The 18,030-nt window shown below is 43.7% G+C and overlaps 2 protein-coding genes across 2 annotated transcripts; both read right to left on the reverse strand.

Moving 5' to 3' along the window:
* Window positions 1-28: 28 nt before the first annotated feature.
* LOC111223587 (transcription factor Sox-19b-like) lies at window positions 29-288 on the reverse strand. Its single transcript, XM_022747792.1, has one exon. The coding sequence runs from the start codon at window positions 284-286 to the stop codon at window positions 29-31; it is 258 nt and encodes an 85-aa protein (XP_022603513.1). The 5' UTR covers window positions 287-288.
* A 2,406-nt stretch (window positions 289-2,694) lies between these two features.
* LOC111223641 (transcription factor Sox-19a-like) lies at window positions 2,695-6,499 on the reverse strand. The gene is made up of 2 exons (XM_022747880.1): window positions 5,577-6,499; window positions 2,695-2,956 (listed from the first exon to the last, which is right to left on the reverse strand). Exons 1-2 carry the CDS (start codon window positions 6,236-6,238, stop codon window positions 2,695-2,697), a joined length of 924 nt encoding a protein of 307 aa, XP_022603601.1. The 5' UTR covers window positions 6,239-6,499.
* Window positions 6,500-18,030: the final 11,531 nt, after the last annotated feature.

An 18,030-nucleotide genomic window follows, 5' to 3' on the forward strand; every position in this document is an offset into this window, starting at 1 on the left:
CCCCCGCCCCATCAGTCCCGCTCCAGTCCTAGATGTGTGTGAGCGGGACAGTCCCAGTGAGGTAGTGCTGCTGGACGCTGGTGTAGCCCCTCTGTGCTGTCGTGGGGTCGCCGGCGTCGCCTCCTGGTCCAGGAATGTACATGCTGATCATGTCCCTGAGGTCTCCCTGCAAAGGCCCCCGGTGGTGGTTGGGCGTGCCGGTCGGAGGCGAGTGGGACACTGGTTCTGCCTTCACCATGGACATGGTGACCGGGCTGGGCTGCTGGGGACTGCTGCTGTAGGACATGGGGCTGTGGAGAGGACGGGACAAGTCAGACGTCACCACATGCACACAGGATCAGGTTCAGGCAGTAAAAAAAGCAGACCACGTGAGAACCTGGTTCTCTATGAACCCACATTCACAGGAAGCAGCAGACGTCTCTCCGGATTCGTTTTAAACACAGTGATCCTCATGCTGCTCTCAGCTCCTGTCCTGAGCTTCATCATGTTCACATCAACCAACACAGAGAGCACACATGGAGACGTTCACAGGGTTTCTGTTAGAAAGCTAATGAAGATCACTTCAAGTCACGCAGTTTCAGCTGTGCACTGCTGCTGCAGGTACAGAGGCTGGAAATCCAACACAGATCCTGTCTGACTGAAAACTCCTCCCCAATTCCTTAACACGTTCACAGGGTTTCTGTTAGAAAGCTAATGAAGATCACTTCAAGTCACGCAGTTTCAGCTGTGCACTGCTGCTGCAGGTACAGAGGCTGGAAATCCAACACAGATCCTGTCTGACTGAAAACTCCTCCCCAATTCCTTAACATCTATATAAAACAACTTTAAAGCAACTTTTTATCCATTTAAAAAAATAAATTTTTAAAAAAGTGAAAATGTGGATTAAAAAAAAANTTCATATTTTCATTACCTCATCAGCTGATGAAGACAGTGTAATACGGTTGGAAGCTCCAGAAGAAGTAAGTTGACTTTGAGCTGGAAAGTTTGAAGGTGTTGTATTGGACTGTGTGTTCCTAATAAAGTGGCTACTGAAGATTTCTATATACATATATATAAAGACACAAAGACATTAACACGATATTAATGAAAAAAGGATTTGTTCTTTTTATTAATATTGTCATGAATCCCATAACAAAGATTTTTTAATCAAAAAGGAATCAGACTCTTAGTATAAGAGCCTAAAAATAATGTGTACATTATTTACATGGATGCTACACAGAGGAAGTCTAACACACGGCAGCATTTACACACAAAGAGATTCATCCTAACGTCAGTACAACAGTTAACTTTTAAAATACTGGGGCACCAGTGTAAACATTCATCATCACTTCCTCAGCGTCTGTTTCCAGTGCATGTTTAGTTAGAGATGAATCTAGCACAGTCAATACTGAGTGTCTGCAGAAAATCAAAGTTTCCTTTAGGTCCGTAGCAGCAGAGACAGCAGGTTAGACAGAAACAGACATGACAGAGGCGTCAGGCTGGGAGAGGCTGATTAAAAAAACACTCCTTTATTATCTTATAGAAAGTGAAAAACTTTAGGAAACAAGGTGGAGATTTAGTCTGAGACTTCCTCTCTAACAAACAGCTGATTCAAATAAAACACGTCTGAAGTCCCTCTGTCAGTCCAGTGGACCTGGTGGAAGACACAACTTGCGAGTCTTAAACCTGCTGTTTGGAGTCAAACAACTGAAATGTGCCGTTTCATATTAAATTCACTTAATGAGCTTAAAAAAAAACAAAAAAAAAAACAAAACAAAAAAAAACAACACAACTCCTGCCTAGAGCAAAGTGACAATGAAAACACAGACGTTGCCGCGACAACGCAACATCATTTACATCAGAAGGTCAAAACCTAAAACTAATTATAGCAAATAAAACTGGCACAGGCAGCAAACACACACTCTGCTGGATCTGGACCCGCAGGATGTGGAACCAGGGTTCTCCATCCTCCAATCGTAGAAGCCGCCATGTTGTGTTTACTTCCTGTGGATGCAGCGCTGATTGTCCAACAGGTGTCCAACAGGTGTCCTCCGTGTCGTCCAACAGGATTTCAGCAGTGAGAAATATAAAAATACAAACAGCACTAAAACCAAAGCCAAGGCACAAAGAGTTCATTTAAAAACAGCTCTGTTATTCAAGTTGTGCATTTCCTTCCCGTTTCCCCACCGGCACCCAGCTGTTCCCAGCTCCGCCCACACAGCGGGACGGGACGGGACAGCCCCCCTCCCCTCCCCTCCCCTCCCCCGGCCTCTCTCTGGGCGTGGTGGAGCTGTGTGAGTGCCAGCGTCACAAGTGTTTAAGGAAAAATCTTTTGACTCATTATGAATAAGTTCTAAAAATATAAAAAGACAAAAGTAGCATTTTGTAATATGTACACAATAAACAGGCGTGGCCCCGGTCGTCACGTCTGCTGGAGGGCGGGGGGGTGGGGGGGGGCACAGTGGTGGAGGGGGTTTATTTGAACTGATGTGGCACCAAAGAGGTAGAAAAACAGCTGTTCAGTGATACAAACATCGTGTGTCTGTGTCTGCAGGCACATGAGAGACGGTCTGAGAGACGCCGTCCGCCGTCTAAACCCCGCCCCCCCTCGCACCAGACTCCACCTCCTGTCCGGCCAGCTGTGCATCATGAGCATTTCTGGTTCTCCCCCCTCAGTTCGACCCCCCCCCCCGCCCCATCAGTCCCGCTCCAGTCCTAGATGTGTGTGAGCGGGACAGTCCCAGTGAGGTAGTGCTGCTGGACGCTGGTGTAGCCCCTCTGTGCTGTCGTGGGGTCGCCGGCGTCGCCTCCTGGTCCAGGAATGTACATGCTGATCATGTCCCTGAGGTCTCCCTGCAAAGGCCCCCGGTGGTGGTTGGGCGTGCCGGTCGGAGGCGAGTGGGACACTGGTTCTGCCTTCACCATGGACATGGTGACCGGGCTGGGCTGCTGGGGACTGCTGCTGTAGGACATGGGGCTGTGGAGAGGACGGGACAAGTCAGACGTCACCACATGCACACAGGATCAGGTTCAGGCAGTTAAAAAAAGCAGACCACGTGAGAACCTGGTTCTCTATGAACCCACATTCACAGGAAGCAGCAGACGTCTCTCCGGATTCGTTTTAAACACAGTGATCCTCATGCTGCTCTCAGCTCCTGTCCTGAGCTTCATCATGTTCACATCAACCAACACAGAGAGCACACATGGAGACGTTCACAGGGTTTCTGTTAGAAAGCTAACGGAGATCACTTCAAGTCACGCAAACACAGCGACGATGAAGAAAGTGTGTGGACACAGTTTCAGCTGTGCACTGCTGCTGCAGGTACAGAGGCTGGAAATCCAACACAGATCCTGTCTGACTGAAAACTCCTCCCCAATTCCTTAACATCTATATATAACAACTTTAAAGCAACTTTTTATCCATTTAAAAAAATAAATTTTTAAAAAAGTGAAAATGTGGATTAAAAAAAATGTGATTGTAAAGAAAACGATTGTGTCAAATCAGCAGCATTAAAATTAAAACTAATGAACTTAGAATCAGTTTTACTCAGACCTGATTATATATATATATATATATGTGTTAAAATCTTTACGCACAACAGGAAAGCTTGTTTTTGACACCAACATCCCAAACTTCAGAGACCAACGTGTTGCAGGGTCTGAAGAACCTCAGTTTTCAAACTGTTTGACTTCACCAGCAGCAGCTGCAACATTCAACAGCTGCTTAAAAAAAATCAATTCTCTTATTAATGGAAAATATAAAAAAAAAACAGTGTTAACAACTGCAGACAACGCAGAGCTGCTGACACTGATCCAGAGAGCTGTTCTCAGATCTGGCTCCTCATCAGAATCACTTGTTTTAAACTTGATACTCTGCCACATCCAGTTTTGTTGTAATGGAGGATTTTTTTTATTTTTTTATTTTATTTTGTTAACCGCTTCCATTCTGTTACTTCCTCCTTTAAATGGGACAAAGCAGCTCTTCAGCCAATCAGCTGCTGACAGTGAGTCAGAGAGCAGCAGGTTATTCATGATGAGCAGCTGCATGTTGAGACAGAGCCGGGATTAGGAATCAGGAATCAGGAATCAGGAATCAGGAATTAGGAATTAGGAATCAGGAATCAGGAATCAGGAATTAGGAATTAGGAATTAGGAATTAGGAATCAGGAATCAGGAAGTGCCGCAGGTTTGGTCACCTGGTTCACAGTGACACCTCTGATTTACAGTCAAGTGGATTAAACAGGAGCACTGGTCTCTCTACATCATCAGTGGGAGGAGCCACTCCTCATTAAATAAACATATTAACCTGTCATGTCACCTGTCCGTCATATGGTAGAAAAAGAGACCCGGTGTGGGGGAGTGTGTTCTGGGGAACAGCTGCTCTACTGACCAGGATCAGAGTCTGACACCTGGATCTACACTAGACTACATGACTGGAACTGAAAATGGAAACAAATAGATTTTAAAAAAAGTTAGGAAGCAGACATGACATTTGGGTCGTGAGAGACAAAGTAGGATGAGACAAGGAGTCATGGAGACATGTATTGAAGAGACGCCTGCATGCAGACAACATCTCACTCACTTCAACCTTCAAACATTATGTCTATGTTACACCACGGAGCATCCAGTCAGTTGATCAGGTCTAGTTTTAATGACTTCAAAGAGAGAGTTTAAATAATTTGAATTTAATTTAGATTGTTTTTTCCAGACCAGTTGTATTTTTGTCACAAACCTCAACCTCTCTAAAGATCTGAGTATCAGTTCTGACCTGTTCTTAGTTTAAACTTCACAATCTGGCCTTGGACCCAGCTGCTGTGATTCAGTGGGACCGGACGAGCTTCAGCAAGTCCAGGATGACTCAGAGCTTCAAACATCAACTGAAAACACAGGTCAAAACATCTGAGGCTTTAAAATGAGCTCCAGTTGATTCATCAGTCAAAAGGAGCGTGGATATGATCGCTGTTTAAATAAACTTCATTTATCATTTATCTACGTGCGGAGTGTTTGCAGTTTGCAGGGAGGCCTGAGGCAGGAGGCAGGGACCCTGAAGTGTAAGTGGGGACAATGGCTTGCAGGAGCAGGGGACTGTGGGTAGAGGACCACACACAGAGCAGCCCTGCCTGCCATCAAGTCATCCTGATCAACATTCCAGGCAGGACCCAGCCCAGAGCACAGTGTCACATGCATAACAAGTAGGCAGCAGACTGAAGCCTGTTGTTCCATCAGTGACTCAGTGGGACTGAATGTACTTTACTTCAACCTGATTAAAGCCTCTTCTCTAACAGATCTCTCTCAAGTCAGTGTCACAGCAGGTGCAACTGGAAACAAGAGTTCAGATGTTTGAGAGGAGTTGGTCAACTTCTGTTTTATTTTCCTTTTCTCAGTACTGGTAGTTTTGCCTCCAAATTAAAAGTTTCTGTCTAATAACATCAAGTGACAAACTTAGAATAAAAACTTTAATAAACGTAGAATAAAAACTTTAATACACCGCTGATTAAAACGATTCAAAAGAGACAAATTGTTTTAAAATCAGTGAAGCTGTTTAAAAAAAAACCCGCCCTTCATTGTGGGACCGGGACCTGGACTGTGAGACTCACCTGTACGAGTTGGCTCCGTTCATGTACGTCTGTGCTGCAGTCATTGTAGGTGGGTACTGGAGCGCGGACAGGTCATACCGGTGGAGCTGCTGCGTGTAGCCGAGCGCCTCGCCCTGCATGCCCGCGTACCCTCCGGTGGGGCCCCAGCCGTAGCTCTCCATCCTCGGACTACCACCCTGGCCCTGCGCCGCCGCCGCCAGCAGGTTCCCCGCTGACAGCGGGTACTTGGCCACCTGAGCGTCCTTCTTGAGCAGCGGCTTTGTCTTGCGGCGCGGCTTGTACTTGTAGTCGGGGTACTCCTTCATGTGGACGGCCCGCAGCCGCTTGGCCTCGTCGATGAAGGGCCGCTTCTCGGCGTCCGTCAGCAGCTTCCACTCGGCCCCCAGCCGCTTACTGATCTCCGAGTTGTGCATTTTGGGGTTTTCTTGAGCCATCTTGCGCCGCTGACCCCGGGACCAGACCATGAACGCGTTCATGGGCCGCTTCACTTTATCCATGGGGTCTCCTCCAGGTGCGCACGCCGTCTTGGAGCTCGGGTGAGAGTTTCCGTTGCTGCCCATGCTCCCGGTCATGTTGCCGGTGACTGGTGACATTCCCTGGGAGGTCTGGTGAGACGGGGGCTGGCCGGTTGGCTTCAGCTCGTGCTCCATCATGCTATACATGTTGGACAGGTGCGGAGAAGTTGACGAAGTACACAACAGTTGGAGCCTTTTGTCGCCGTCCACCTGGCGACGTGTGGCCAGGTTTCCCTACAGGTTCAACCGGAGCGCCGGGTGATCCGAATCAACTAATTACTCCCAACACACCCGGAGGCGAAGCGCGCGCGGACCAGAGTCTACTTCTCCTGGATGAGGAGCGTGTTGGCGGCGGTCATCACTGTCACAGAGAGCAGTCAGTGCGGTTCGGACTCTTCTCTTTCAGACCTTCAGCTCTCTCACTCAACTCTTCTGCCCGCTCCTCCAAAAAGTTCCCCAGCCCTAGTGCAGGCAGCCGCGTGCGGACCAATGGGAGCGCGAGGAGCTTCCGTATGTGCGCGTGCATTTGCAACTGAAAAGCCTCCTGACTGTGCACGAGACACTTGTTGAGAGGCGGAGTGAGGAGAGAGGCTTTCGGCACACACGTATCTTAATAATTGATCGTTATCAACTGTTGTGATCGATTTTTAAAGTTGAACAAAGTTGTGAGAGAGTCAGTCAGACTGGAGAGCACACACAGAGAGAGAGAGAGAGAGACACCTATTACCTTCGGAGAGGATTAAGGCCACGTGCGAAAATGTTTTTTTTTTTTTTTTGTTTGTTTTTTCTGATTCTGACTTTAAACTCAGAACCAGAATTCTGAAAAAGTGAGTTTAAAAAGTGAATTCAAAATCAGATTCTGACTTTGAATTCACTTTTTTTCAATTAATTCTGACATTAAACTCAGAAACTCTGTCTTTAGCTGTTTCTTTAGTCAGAATTTATGAGTTTAAAGCCTGAATTCAAATGGTTTCTTAGAATTCGGTTCTAATCTTGTTAACACTTTTTTTTTCTAAGAAGACTTTTTTAAAGTCAGAAATCTGTGTTTAAACTCTACTTTAGGTCAATCAGAAATATATGGAGATCTGCTGGAGGTCCACCTGCAGTCCACTGCTGAAACCCTGTAAACTCTCTCAATTCTGATTAAAGTCAGAATTCTAAAAAAAGAAAGAAAATCACATGTGGCCCTAATCCTCTTCTGTAGTTATCCATCTGCAATGTCCATCAGTTATTTTAGACCGCGCTTCGATTTTTGTTTAAGTACATCTTCATGTTTATTGGAATATGGTGGTTTATCTGTACATGTGAAACCCACAGTCCACTGCTGTCTAACTGTCCTGTAAAACAGATGTGTTACTTTATATTGAGCTTCATCTTCAGAAAACTGGCAGCAACAAATAATATCAGGAACTTCATCACCTCTACCTCACTGTGGCCATAACTCATACATTCATTCGCTCATTATGACACAATTGAACTCAAATGTCTACAAGGGGAAAATGAAGTGATGACATTTTATATCCAAAAGGTCACAGGTCAACTTCACTGTGACATTCTAAAATTCTGCAAAAACACTTCTGGCCATTATTCAGTACTGTAACAGTGACACTGTAGCAGACATCCCCCCCGTCCTGCTCCATCATACTCCACCCACCTTCACCTACATCCTCCTGCAACCTGAGTCACAGCAGCTGATACCAGCCTCAGAGTGAGAGGAGCAGTGGCCCAGTGTTCATGTCATTTAACGGACGGTTCCCACTGTTCCCCTGGGAGCTTCTTGTCCTGATCTGTGTCTCACCACAGTTTGATCACAGAGGTCTACAGAGAGTTCACTGGACTTCATGGTCTCTGTCCTGTCCTGCAGAAAAAAAAGTGACGTAGTTGCAAATGAACAAATAATTAAATTACCAGAAACTAACTGCCACATCACTATCTATCTATCTATCTATCTATCTATCTATCTATCTATCTATCTATCTGAGTTTATGGTTCTCCATCTTCCCTGCAGGTTGCTTGCTGACTGTAGGTTGCAACGTCAGGTGACAGAAATTCAGTGTCAGGACAACGCCGAGACAGCTGATGTCGGTATTCTGTCGGTTTTAAGTTGTGTTGTTAAGGAACCAAAATCCGACGTCGTCCAAACGTCTCCAGCATCCTGACATAAAACACTGACACTCTGGTTGTGAGAAAAACCCAACGTCTGCACAGCTCAAAGTCCAGTGTTGACTTAACTCCCACAGACTCTTTTCAGGGTTTTATATAGCTCCACACTCCAGAGTTAAATCGACACTTTCAAAATAGTTCAATGTTTAACACTGTGTCAGAGTTAAGTCACAAAACAGAGTTAAAATAACACTAAGGGATTGACATGTAACACGGCTCCCAGTTGCAGTCATTTATCCAGTGGTTAAAACATTGTGAGTGACGGTATAATGTACAAACTTTCATGTGCAACATTGTATGAACTTTGAATATCAAACAGCTTATGAATTTTAAGCTCAGACATTTTTACTGTACCTTTCCTCACTTTGTAACACTCTGAAAGCATGATGGTGGTCATCAAACATCCTCTCTGTGAAGAGCTTGTTCGTCAATAAAAGAAAACGATTGTCAACCAAAAGTAAATCAGTGATTTTGACAAAACACTGGCCTGTCTTCTTCTGTTTTTGAAATCTTTAAAAGAATCTTTGAACAGCTAGTGTTTGGCTTCAAACCTCATAGACCACACATATAATAAGCTCCCAATTTTCCTCATAGAAGTTTAGAAGTTACATCAGTTTCTATGTGGATACGAGTGCTTAAATAGTTTGTGGTGAACAAACATGGAAATACTTCAATGAGTTATGTGTAGAATTTTTTTTCAAACCATATAATGGCTTCAGTTGTAGGTTTTCCTGGAGAGTCTTCCAGTGCATTTCAAACATATCTCTTCCACGAAGGATCACCTTAGGATCATCCTCCCTGTATCATTCTTCTCAATCAAACAAAGGTCACAGAAATGGCGGCTACTGAATGATTCATTAAAGCGAAGAATTGCGTGTGCATCTCCAGATTATCTCCTGTGATCGGTGAGATTGTACCTTGTACCTGTTCGTCAGAGAGTGGAGGACTTAGCCCCTGGCTTTCCAGTCGTTTTTCTATCATTTACCAACGGTTCCAGTATAACATCAAAACCGTACTTGTGCAGATGTTGTGCGTGAAAAAGTGATATCAAATGAAATCAAAACATCAAAACTGAATTCAATTTTGGGGGCAGGTTTTCTTACAACAACAAAAAAGACAGCCAATTTTGTGGATTCTACGTTTGGAGCAAAGGGGATTGGCTGTTTCAAAATCATCATAGTATATAAAAATATATAAAAGTATCCTTCACAGGTGCCTGATCATAAGTACCAGATGTCTGATTTCACCTGCTGTCGTATCTCACTCCCGGTGTTACTTTTATTGGCTCAACGACTCCCCGTTTGAGGGTGAAGTATTTATTCCGCTTCCATTCAGTATTAAGATTTGTGAATGGGTTTTCCAGTTTTCCCAAAAATTAATTTTATCACAGATATGTTGGGGTCAGTTAAAGGTAAAGCAGAAATAGCGGTATGCTTTGCATGTGAGTGAAGCTCACTTGTTGCACTTGTTGTTCAATGCCCACCTGGGACCTGGCCAGGACACAAGTGCGTCCCAGCCGGGTCCATCACTTCTTACTGTCCCCTGGAAACACTTCTGTAGTGTTGTGAGTATTTGCAGCTCATGTGTTGTCAAACATGATGAAGGTGTTTTCTGTGCGAGTTAAGTAAGACACCCACGGTCGCTCCTGATTGGTTCTTATCAGCCTCAACTACCAGTGGTGAATGCGACATGATAATGAATTGCAAGTGTTCTTGAACTTGTTGTCTTTGCCAGCAGCTGTTACATTCTGCATTTTAATGCTACAACTATCTTTGCTGTCCTCATTCGTAGTATATTCTGAAACGAATGAACTGCAGAGTAGACCATCTATTTCCTGTTTTCACTGGAATGCACATGCCCAGTGTACATGAATGGTCATGTACTGTATGTGTTGTCAGGTTTGTTAGTCTGGACGGAGATAACTCATAGATTATCATAGACTACTTTGCCTATAGACCTTTGGCACAAGCTAATATTCAGGCAAAATGATCCCTTCGATGCCATCATCAGACTTGCCTTCTAACTTGCACTGAAGCAGGATGTAGCAGGACTTCTAGTGCAGCAGGAATTCTTTCAACTGCACAGAAAAACCCAAACAAAAGACCTGATTCTCTCCTCGACAGAGTGATACCAGTCAGTGGAGTGAACAGGAAGTTACCTGAGGAGTGAAAATCAGCCAGTCGGATGTTGAACAGACACTCAGGGTGGAAGGTAGTTTATTGGCACATGGTGCACAGAAGAAGAGGGGGAGGGAGGGAAATATAGGCCCATATGCACACAAAAACACACCTAACATGATCTGACATCCTTTTGCCTGTGTGTCTCAGAATTATTGTATATCAAAACTATTATGTCTGTGCAGGAAAGGTTTGTGTTAAAATGACCACTGTGCTAAGTTAGAGGACTTTCATCACCATGGTTACAGTAAGGCTGGGGAGGGATTGTGGTCATGGTGACTGTTGGTGCAGGTGAGACAGGTGAGATTTCCCAGTTCCTCATTTTTGTGTACATGAGCAAGTGAATGAGGATGGACAGGTGTTTTATTTCTCCGTGTGTGAGACTGAAAATGTGACGCGTGTCATGCAGGTGTGTGTGTGTGTGTGTGTGTGTGTGTGTGTGAGTGTGTGTGTGTAACCAGCTGTGTGTGTCAGAGTGTGTTTTCCTAAGTCAGTTGCAGAGTGCATTATGCAGATGTGTGTGTGCGTGCTGCAGGTGTGTGTTTGTGGCCATGTGTTTGTGACTAATTGGGAATTGTGAGGCTCCACTCTCCCGTTTCCATCTCCATGACAACCTTGTGTGGAATCCCTTCCAAACCTTGCCCTTTCCCCCCTCTTCTTCCTCCCCCCTCCCCCTCCTCCTCCTCTCTGCTCCCTGGCTTTACTCTTTCAAAAACAACTCACCAACACTCTCACTCTCGGCTTTTCTTCGTCTGTCTCACTTCTTCTGTGGCTTCAGACGGAGTGGCAGTGGAGTTTCTCCCTCTGTCCCCTCACACATTTTTCTTTTACACTTGTGTGCGCATGTTGCATCGGTGTGTGTCACATCAGACACAGAAGAAGCCAACATGGCAGTGGGCTGGGAGAGGTGAAGTTTTCAGTATTCTCCCTCCCTGTCCCTCTGCTTCTCTACAACTGATGCACGTCCATTCAAATTCAGTCATTACTACAATTTCACATTTTCTTTGACTCGTTGATGCAGGTGTCAAATGATTTTCTAATGAATGAAACAAGACTTGTTTTGTTATTAGTATCTTCTATTAAATTTAGTCACAAGCCTGGACTCTCTGGTCTCTAGTTATATGTGCCTTGAACACTGTTTAGGCCTTAAAGGCACAGTTCTTATATGGTTTTCTTCATATCTCACAGGACAATCTTTCTCTGTACCTATTGGTAACTGTAAATCTGATAAGATTAGCATTCCATATGGAGTCCCTCAGGGGTCAAATCTAGGTGCTCTGCTGTTTAATTTGTACATGCTTCCACTTGGGTCCTTAATACAGCAATACAATATTTCTTATCAATCATATGCCAATTTTTTATTTATGTAATATTTTCTTATCTTATACGCTATTTTATATTTTGACTTGTATGATGTATCCTTGCTTTTATTTTGAAGCACATTGAGTTTATGCCTGCCATGTGAAATGTGCTATATAAATAAAACTTGACTTGACTTGACACTATTACAGTGGGACAGAACACCTGACAGCTTTTTGTTATTGCTACAGATGACCCCCAGCTGTATTCTGCTAACCCTAACCCACTCCACTGAAATGCAGTCTTTCATTTTTTCTTGTTAAAAGAATAAAAGCCACCAGTCCAGTGCTACTTTCTGCTTCCGCCACAAGTTTATATATGATTTTCCTGGTAGTCGTTTCAGTTCATGAAACTTCCCTCTGTAGGTTTACGGAACACATTATTCATGAACATTTCACTCCTCCATTTTTTTTTTTTACACCATTCACTTTCCATTATTATTTTGTTGAACATTCAAATCTTCATCAGAAGCAGGCAGCAAATTGTGCGCCTGCTTAATATCAACCCTGGCTAAGTTTCACACCTCAGTTCTCCCTCTTCCTCTAACCAAATATCTGCAGTCTTCCACTACTGTGCTGCTGTAGCTGGTTTCACCATATTTTTTTCAACTCAGCTTCCTTCTGTTCTGCTGAGACAGCCACGGATTTAAGGTCATGTCAAAATCACCACCAAACACACACTGTATGAACTGGTCTTTAATAAACAGCACAGTCCTGCCTAATGTTGACTAAAGATAAATAAAGAGACTGATCATCACTGACTCCTTCAAACAAAACCTAAAGGTCAACATGCTTTCTGACCTTTAACTAGCATCCTGTGGCTAATGCTAACACCTGCTATACTCTCGAGGGAGCAAAATATGACTCATGGGCCTTACCCAGTGACTATGCTGTGTCACTATGCTAATTTAAAACAAATTAGCCACATTGGTAACACGCAAAAGTCTGTTTTAAATAGAGCTACTCCATGTCCCAGATGACCTTCACATTTCAATGTCATGGCATAGGTGCTTAATTAGCACTAAGCCTTTAACCTGTAGCAGCTACTAACAGCCACATATGTCAGCATGAAGAGAAAATGATGACCTCACCTGAACCTTTGTGAGCTCCTTTACCATGGTCACTTGTTCTTCTGCAGCAGGGACTAGTTCATCCAACGGAGCGGTTGGAGCTCGGCCCGCCGTCGGCTCCTACGTGTCCCCAACCATGAACTGAGCTGGGCGCCTCTGAAACACCACAGCAAATCAAACAGATGATGGATCACGAGACAGCAGCATCTGAAATAAAATTCTTTGTAGGCCATTTGCTGTTGTGTGACTCCATGTTTGAGCTGCATGTGATAAGAAGTGGAAAAGGAAAGTGAAAGGTCCATAGCACCAGTGACACTCATTTATTTCTGCTTTAGGATGTAACAGCCATGAAACTATCAGCAAATGAAGTTTGTCTCATTAACGCTCCCTCTCTCTATCTGTAGCTCAGTCCATTGCTGCTCCCTCTCTCCCTTACTAGCGTAGCATGTAACTGCATATTTCAGGGAGATCTTTAAATTTGGATACAAAATGCTCATCTTGGCACAAATCCTCCTTGGGTATTACTCTTTTGATAGAACATGTTAGCCACTCGAAAATTCAATATGGCCGCCATTTCTGGCTTGGAAATGTTTTTCTTTTTGCAATTTATCCACTATTTTCTGATATGAATAATCTACAGGTGTCAAATCAAACATTTTAACAATGTACACTGTAAAAAATGAAATGAAAGTATATTTAAGAAAAAATATTTCTCACAAAAAAAGCTTGCCAACTAGCCTAGCACTAGCAAGTTAGCCTAGCAAGCTAATGTTAAGACCAGTAAACAAGTAGACTGATGACTCTTATAGAACTTTTGGTTCATCATTCATAATAAATGACATATTAGAAATTACACAAATAAAGCTCTGAGGAAATTACAAAAATAATTGAAATTTGTCTCATAGGTAAAATTCCGTTTGCCAGAAATGTTGGCCATCTTGAAATTTTGAAATTTCAAGTGGCCAATGGGATTTTTCAAATCAATGGCCTCAGAGGGAGAAACATACCAATTTTGGTGCTTGTATGCGCAAGATTATTGCAGTTATCTGCTGCACTATTTGTTCACTTGTGTGAATAAATGCTGCCCAAGGTACCGTTCATTATGTGTCTGATGTTTTGGTTCAGGCTGTGGAGCTCTAAGTATGAAACATCATGCCATTTTTAACTTCATGTACCTTATCACCTCCACAGGCTCTCCTCCCACACCTCACAGTTTGAAAACCACAAATTTAGGTTAATAAATAAATGCAGAGAGAAACTAAACCAAAGTACTGAAAGATACATCAACACTAATATGTTTTTTAGTGACACAGACACCCACCTAACCTCCTGATTGGCTCTCATCAGCCTCGACTTCCATGGTTGTAAACAAGTGTTTACCGACCTTGTTGTCTTTGCTGTGTGTCAGACTCATGACATCTTTAACCCTCAGATCTTCAAATTGTGGCATATCTTACACACAGATGTATACTTCTGCCAGACAAACACACACACATCACAACTTTTAGTTTCATGGTGGTGTGTATGTGAAGTTGGTGTTGATGAGACTCATTTGTCAGCAGGTAAACTAATATTCACCCCCAGCTGCTGACAGAAACCCAAGGAGATACTTATGTGAGTTTATAGAGACTAACCACCCTCCATATGCATAGAATGAATAACCCTCAATGTGAAATATGTTAATGACTGTGTCTAACATATGTCCTGAAGGCAGGTGTAGTTATACTCTTCACTGGAAGCAGCATCAGCAAGTTCAGAAACATTTCTAAAACCTCTGGAGCTCTGGGTCACTTATTGTCTCAGGTGCTGACACACTAAGTTAAGTTAATCAGGTTTGATACTATTTAAACAAGACTAGGTATAAGCCTTGTACATGTCTGGACCTCCTCTGGTCAAATCGTGATTTTATAACTGTGATATCGTCTGACAAAAGCACCAAACACATAAGTGAAAGACAAAGACTGAGCTGTGATTTCAGCTGGATTTACTGTCACATGATCACTCAAGGAGAAAGTTAGAAGAGACAGACTATCTGTCTTTTTTTTAAGTTGTTTCCTTTATTACAGCCATACTGAGAGAGAGAGAGAGAGAGAGAGAGAGAGAGAGAAAGAGAGAGAGAGAGAGAGAGAGAACATGACATGCAGCAAAGGGCCACAGGCCGGACTCGAGGACAAACCACCTAGCAACCTTGACAACAAGTTTTTTTTTTGTTACATAAACTTGAGGTCTTAAGGCCCTTTGAGAGTTTTTTTTCAAAATTCATGTGTTTCCATTACTTGTTTTTAAGTTCACAGTTTCAAATTGCACATCAAGCAGTTAATGGAAATGCAGCTGGTGTCTCTCTTCTCCTACTGTATTTAAACTGCGAGCCAATTCGGGGGCCACATCCTTCGGAGGACGTGGTCTAAGAAGGTGTGGCCCTTCATGGCCGTCGTAGATCGCAAAGGCTGAACTATGGAGGATTTTCACTTTTCTCATGTCACCTAGCAACCTCGACAACACGTAACTTTTCTCACAGAAACTTTTTAGGTTTTAAGGTTGTTGGTTTCAACAGTTGTACTGTTAGCTGTTGAACTGAGCTGAAACACAATACTTATATTTAACAGTGTGATCCTCAGGCTCTCTGTCTGTGTTGTTTTGCTGACATTATTTTCATTACCGGTGCACAATGAATCTTGGGATATGTTGGACCATGAAGGATCCACCTGTTGGATTCTTTATTGTCCAGGAAACGAAGGACGCATTTGAAGGAGCCTTTGAAATGGGACTAGCCTAGTTCCACCGCTGTGATGTAATCAGTCTTCAAATTCAGCCTCTGAAGGATGCGGCCTTTGAATTGGGACACAGCTAGAGAGGCGGGAAAACACATGAGGGCAGGAAGCGGGCATCTGGAATGAGAGGAGAGGTGAGTAACACAAAGTTAAACAGGAACTACTGCAAAACATTTAGCAGCTAAAAGTCAGATGGAGTTTGGTTGAGACCAAACTAGAGCTAAAACACAGTGAACAGCGGACTTGTATCCAACAGCTGGACATAAACACATCACCACAGTCGTCTGTGTGCCGCCTGTGCGAGCAGACATTTAACATGTTATATCTTCACCGAGCGTGACTGACCTGTGGCTGAATATCCGTCTGTCTGTTTTGTTTTTTTTTTTCAGCCTCCCAGTGGTTAAAAAGTGTTGAATACATCTTTAACCTAATTATGCCATAATATCTCCTGCTGACTCAAATGTGGACTCAGTCAGCATGTCAGAGCATCAAGTCACATGACTTCTTTTAGTGTTAAAGAGCTTTGACCATGACATTCCATTATAGCTGCTCGTTCACAATGGCCACAAAATAATGAGAGGATTCAAATGTTATGGAACTCAGCGAGGTAAAAACAGCTTGATGGAAAGGAGGGAAAATCTGAATGAACAGAAATTAAGTGGATGAAATAAGAAGGAGTGAGGAGGGCAGGGGAGTGGGGGTGGGGTGTAGATTATAGGGTGAGAAAGAGGCAGTGAAGACAGGCAAATGAAAACCACAAAATGAAGGAAGAAAGGGAGACTGAGATGGAGAGGGAGTACAAGGGAGGAGGAGGAGGGATGAAAGGATGAAGGGATGGATGATGAAGGGGTGGGGTGTGAGGGTTCGGTGCAGGAGGGTGGTTTTGGGTGACAGGCCTCATTGAATAGACCTCTATTCTCCCCTCTGCTGGCTTCTCTTCTCATGCAAAGCAGGCCTGTTCAGCCTCCCAGCCATCCGTCACACAACAGAAAGACCATGGCAGGCCCTTTACGAGCCCCACATTCGCATAATCCCCACCCGCCATCCACCCCACCATCTCTCAACCCCACTATCCAGCACCCAACGGGGGGTGGAGTGGGTAACGGGAGTGTGTGTGTGTGTGTGTGTGTGTGTGTGTGTGTGTGTGTGTGTGTGTGTTGGGCAGTTGGGGGGATGGGCATGGGGTATCTCCGCCACAGAAAGTGCCTTTGGAGGACAGGCCACCTAGGCTGAGAGAGGACAAAACCGCAGAGAGACATAACATGTTTTGAGGCTGATGGACGTCATATTGGGACACCGGGGAGGTTAGGAGGGGTTAACCTGCCTGGATGTGTGTGTGTGTGTGTGTGTGTGTGTGTGTGTGTGTGTGTGTGTGTGTGTGTGTGGGAGTGGGATGTGTTATTCATGCGTGCTGGTGCTGGGACCCACATTCATATATACTGTGCATGACAATGCTGCGCATATATGTTATATACAGAGGAGCCTTTAGTTCTGCACACGTCACTGATCCGTTTAGTTTCTTTAACTAGAGTTCGCTCCGCAGCTCATTTACATCTGAGGAGGGAAGATACACAAACAAACCGTTAAACACTACATATGAAACAGCAGCATACAAAACACTTCACATAATCTGCATACTGGAAAACAGTTGGCTTCACAGGAAGGTTTAAATCAGTTTCCTCAGTTTCCTACCTGATCTCGTGTATTTAAATATTTTTATTTATCAAAATCTATTTTCAAATGCTATTCTAACATCATCTTAATGTTTCTATTCTTAATGTAAAGCACTTTGAATTGCCTTGTGTCTGAATGGTGCAGTGGAAGTAAACTTGCCTTGCCTTTAAGATAGTGAAGCTGGTGTGTGTGTGATCGGTGCGGAGCGAGTGCTTCAGCTGCTCCGACTGATGCTCCGGCCTCCGTGCCGTTGTCCCTGCAGAACGACTCACATTGCAGAAGTGGAGGTCGCACAAGATCATGAATTCATTTATTCATCGAGAACGTATCTGCAGAACAAAGAAAACGGAGCTGAATAAATCATGAATCCAACTTTGGTTTATTTTATCCTGAATGTTCACAGTTTCATCAAGTTAAAAAAAAAAATCTCCAACTTTAGGGATGTTCCTGGAACAAGGAGCTGAACTTTTACCTTTTACAGACTAACTCTGGAAAAACATAAAGGTGATAGTATATTTCAGGACCTATAGTTTCCACTAATTTCTTTTTCCAAATTTTTTTCTAGAAAGTTTCTGGTAATGAACCACCATTGTTGTTCTCTGTCTTATTTTGTGTGTGTTTGGTTTTGTTTGTGGGGGTGGAGGGAAGGGATGGGGAGAACGAAGATGTTCAGTGTACTGTTGTGTTGGTGTGTTCATCCACTGGTGATTGTTGATTATCATGAAA

This window comes from Seriola dumerili, unplaced genomic scaffold, assembly GCF_002260705.1.
Source record: "Seriola dumerili isolate Sdu_G_001 unplaced genomic scaffold, Sdu_1.0 BDQW01000111.1, whole genome shotgun sequence".
NCBI lineage: Eukaryota > Metazoa > Chordata > Actinopteri > Carangiformes > Carangidae > Seriola > Seriola dumerili.

What these genes read in the sequence shown, in the direction of transcription:
- LOC111223641 (XM_022747880.1), bottom strand. Translation starts at nt 6,238, where the DNA reads ATGTATAGCATGATGGAGCACGAGCTGAAGCCAACCGGCCAGCCCCCG. An exon ending in AACGGAGCCAACTCGTACAG is followed by an intron (nt 2,957 to 5,576) that starts GTGAGTCTCACA and finishes TCCTCTCCACAG; the next exon opens with CCCCATGTCCTACAGCAGCA.
- LOC111223587 (XM_022747792.1), bottom strand. Translation starts at nt 286, where the DNA reads ATGTCCTACAGCAGCAGTCCCCAGCAGCCCAGCCCGGTCACCATGTCC.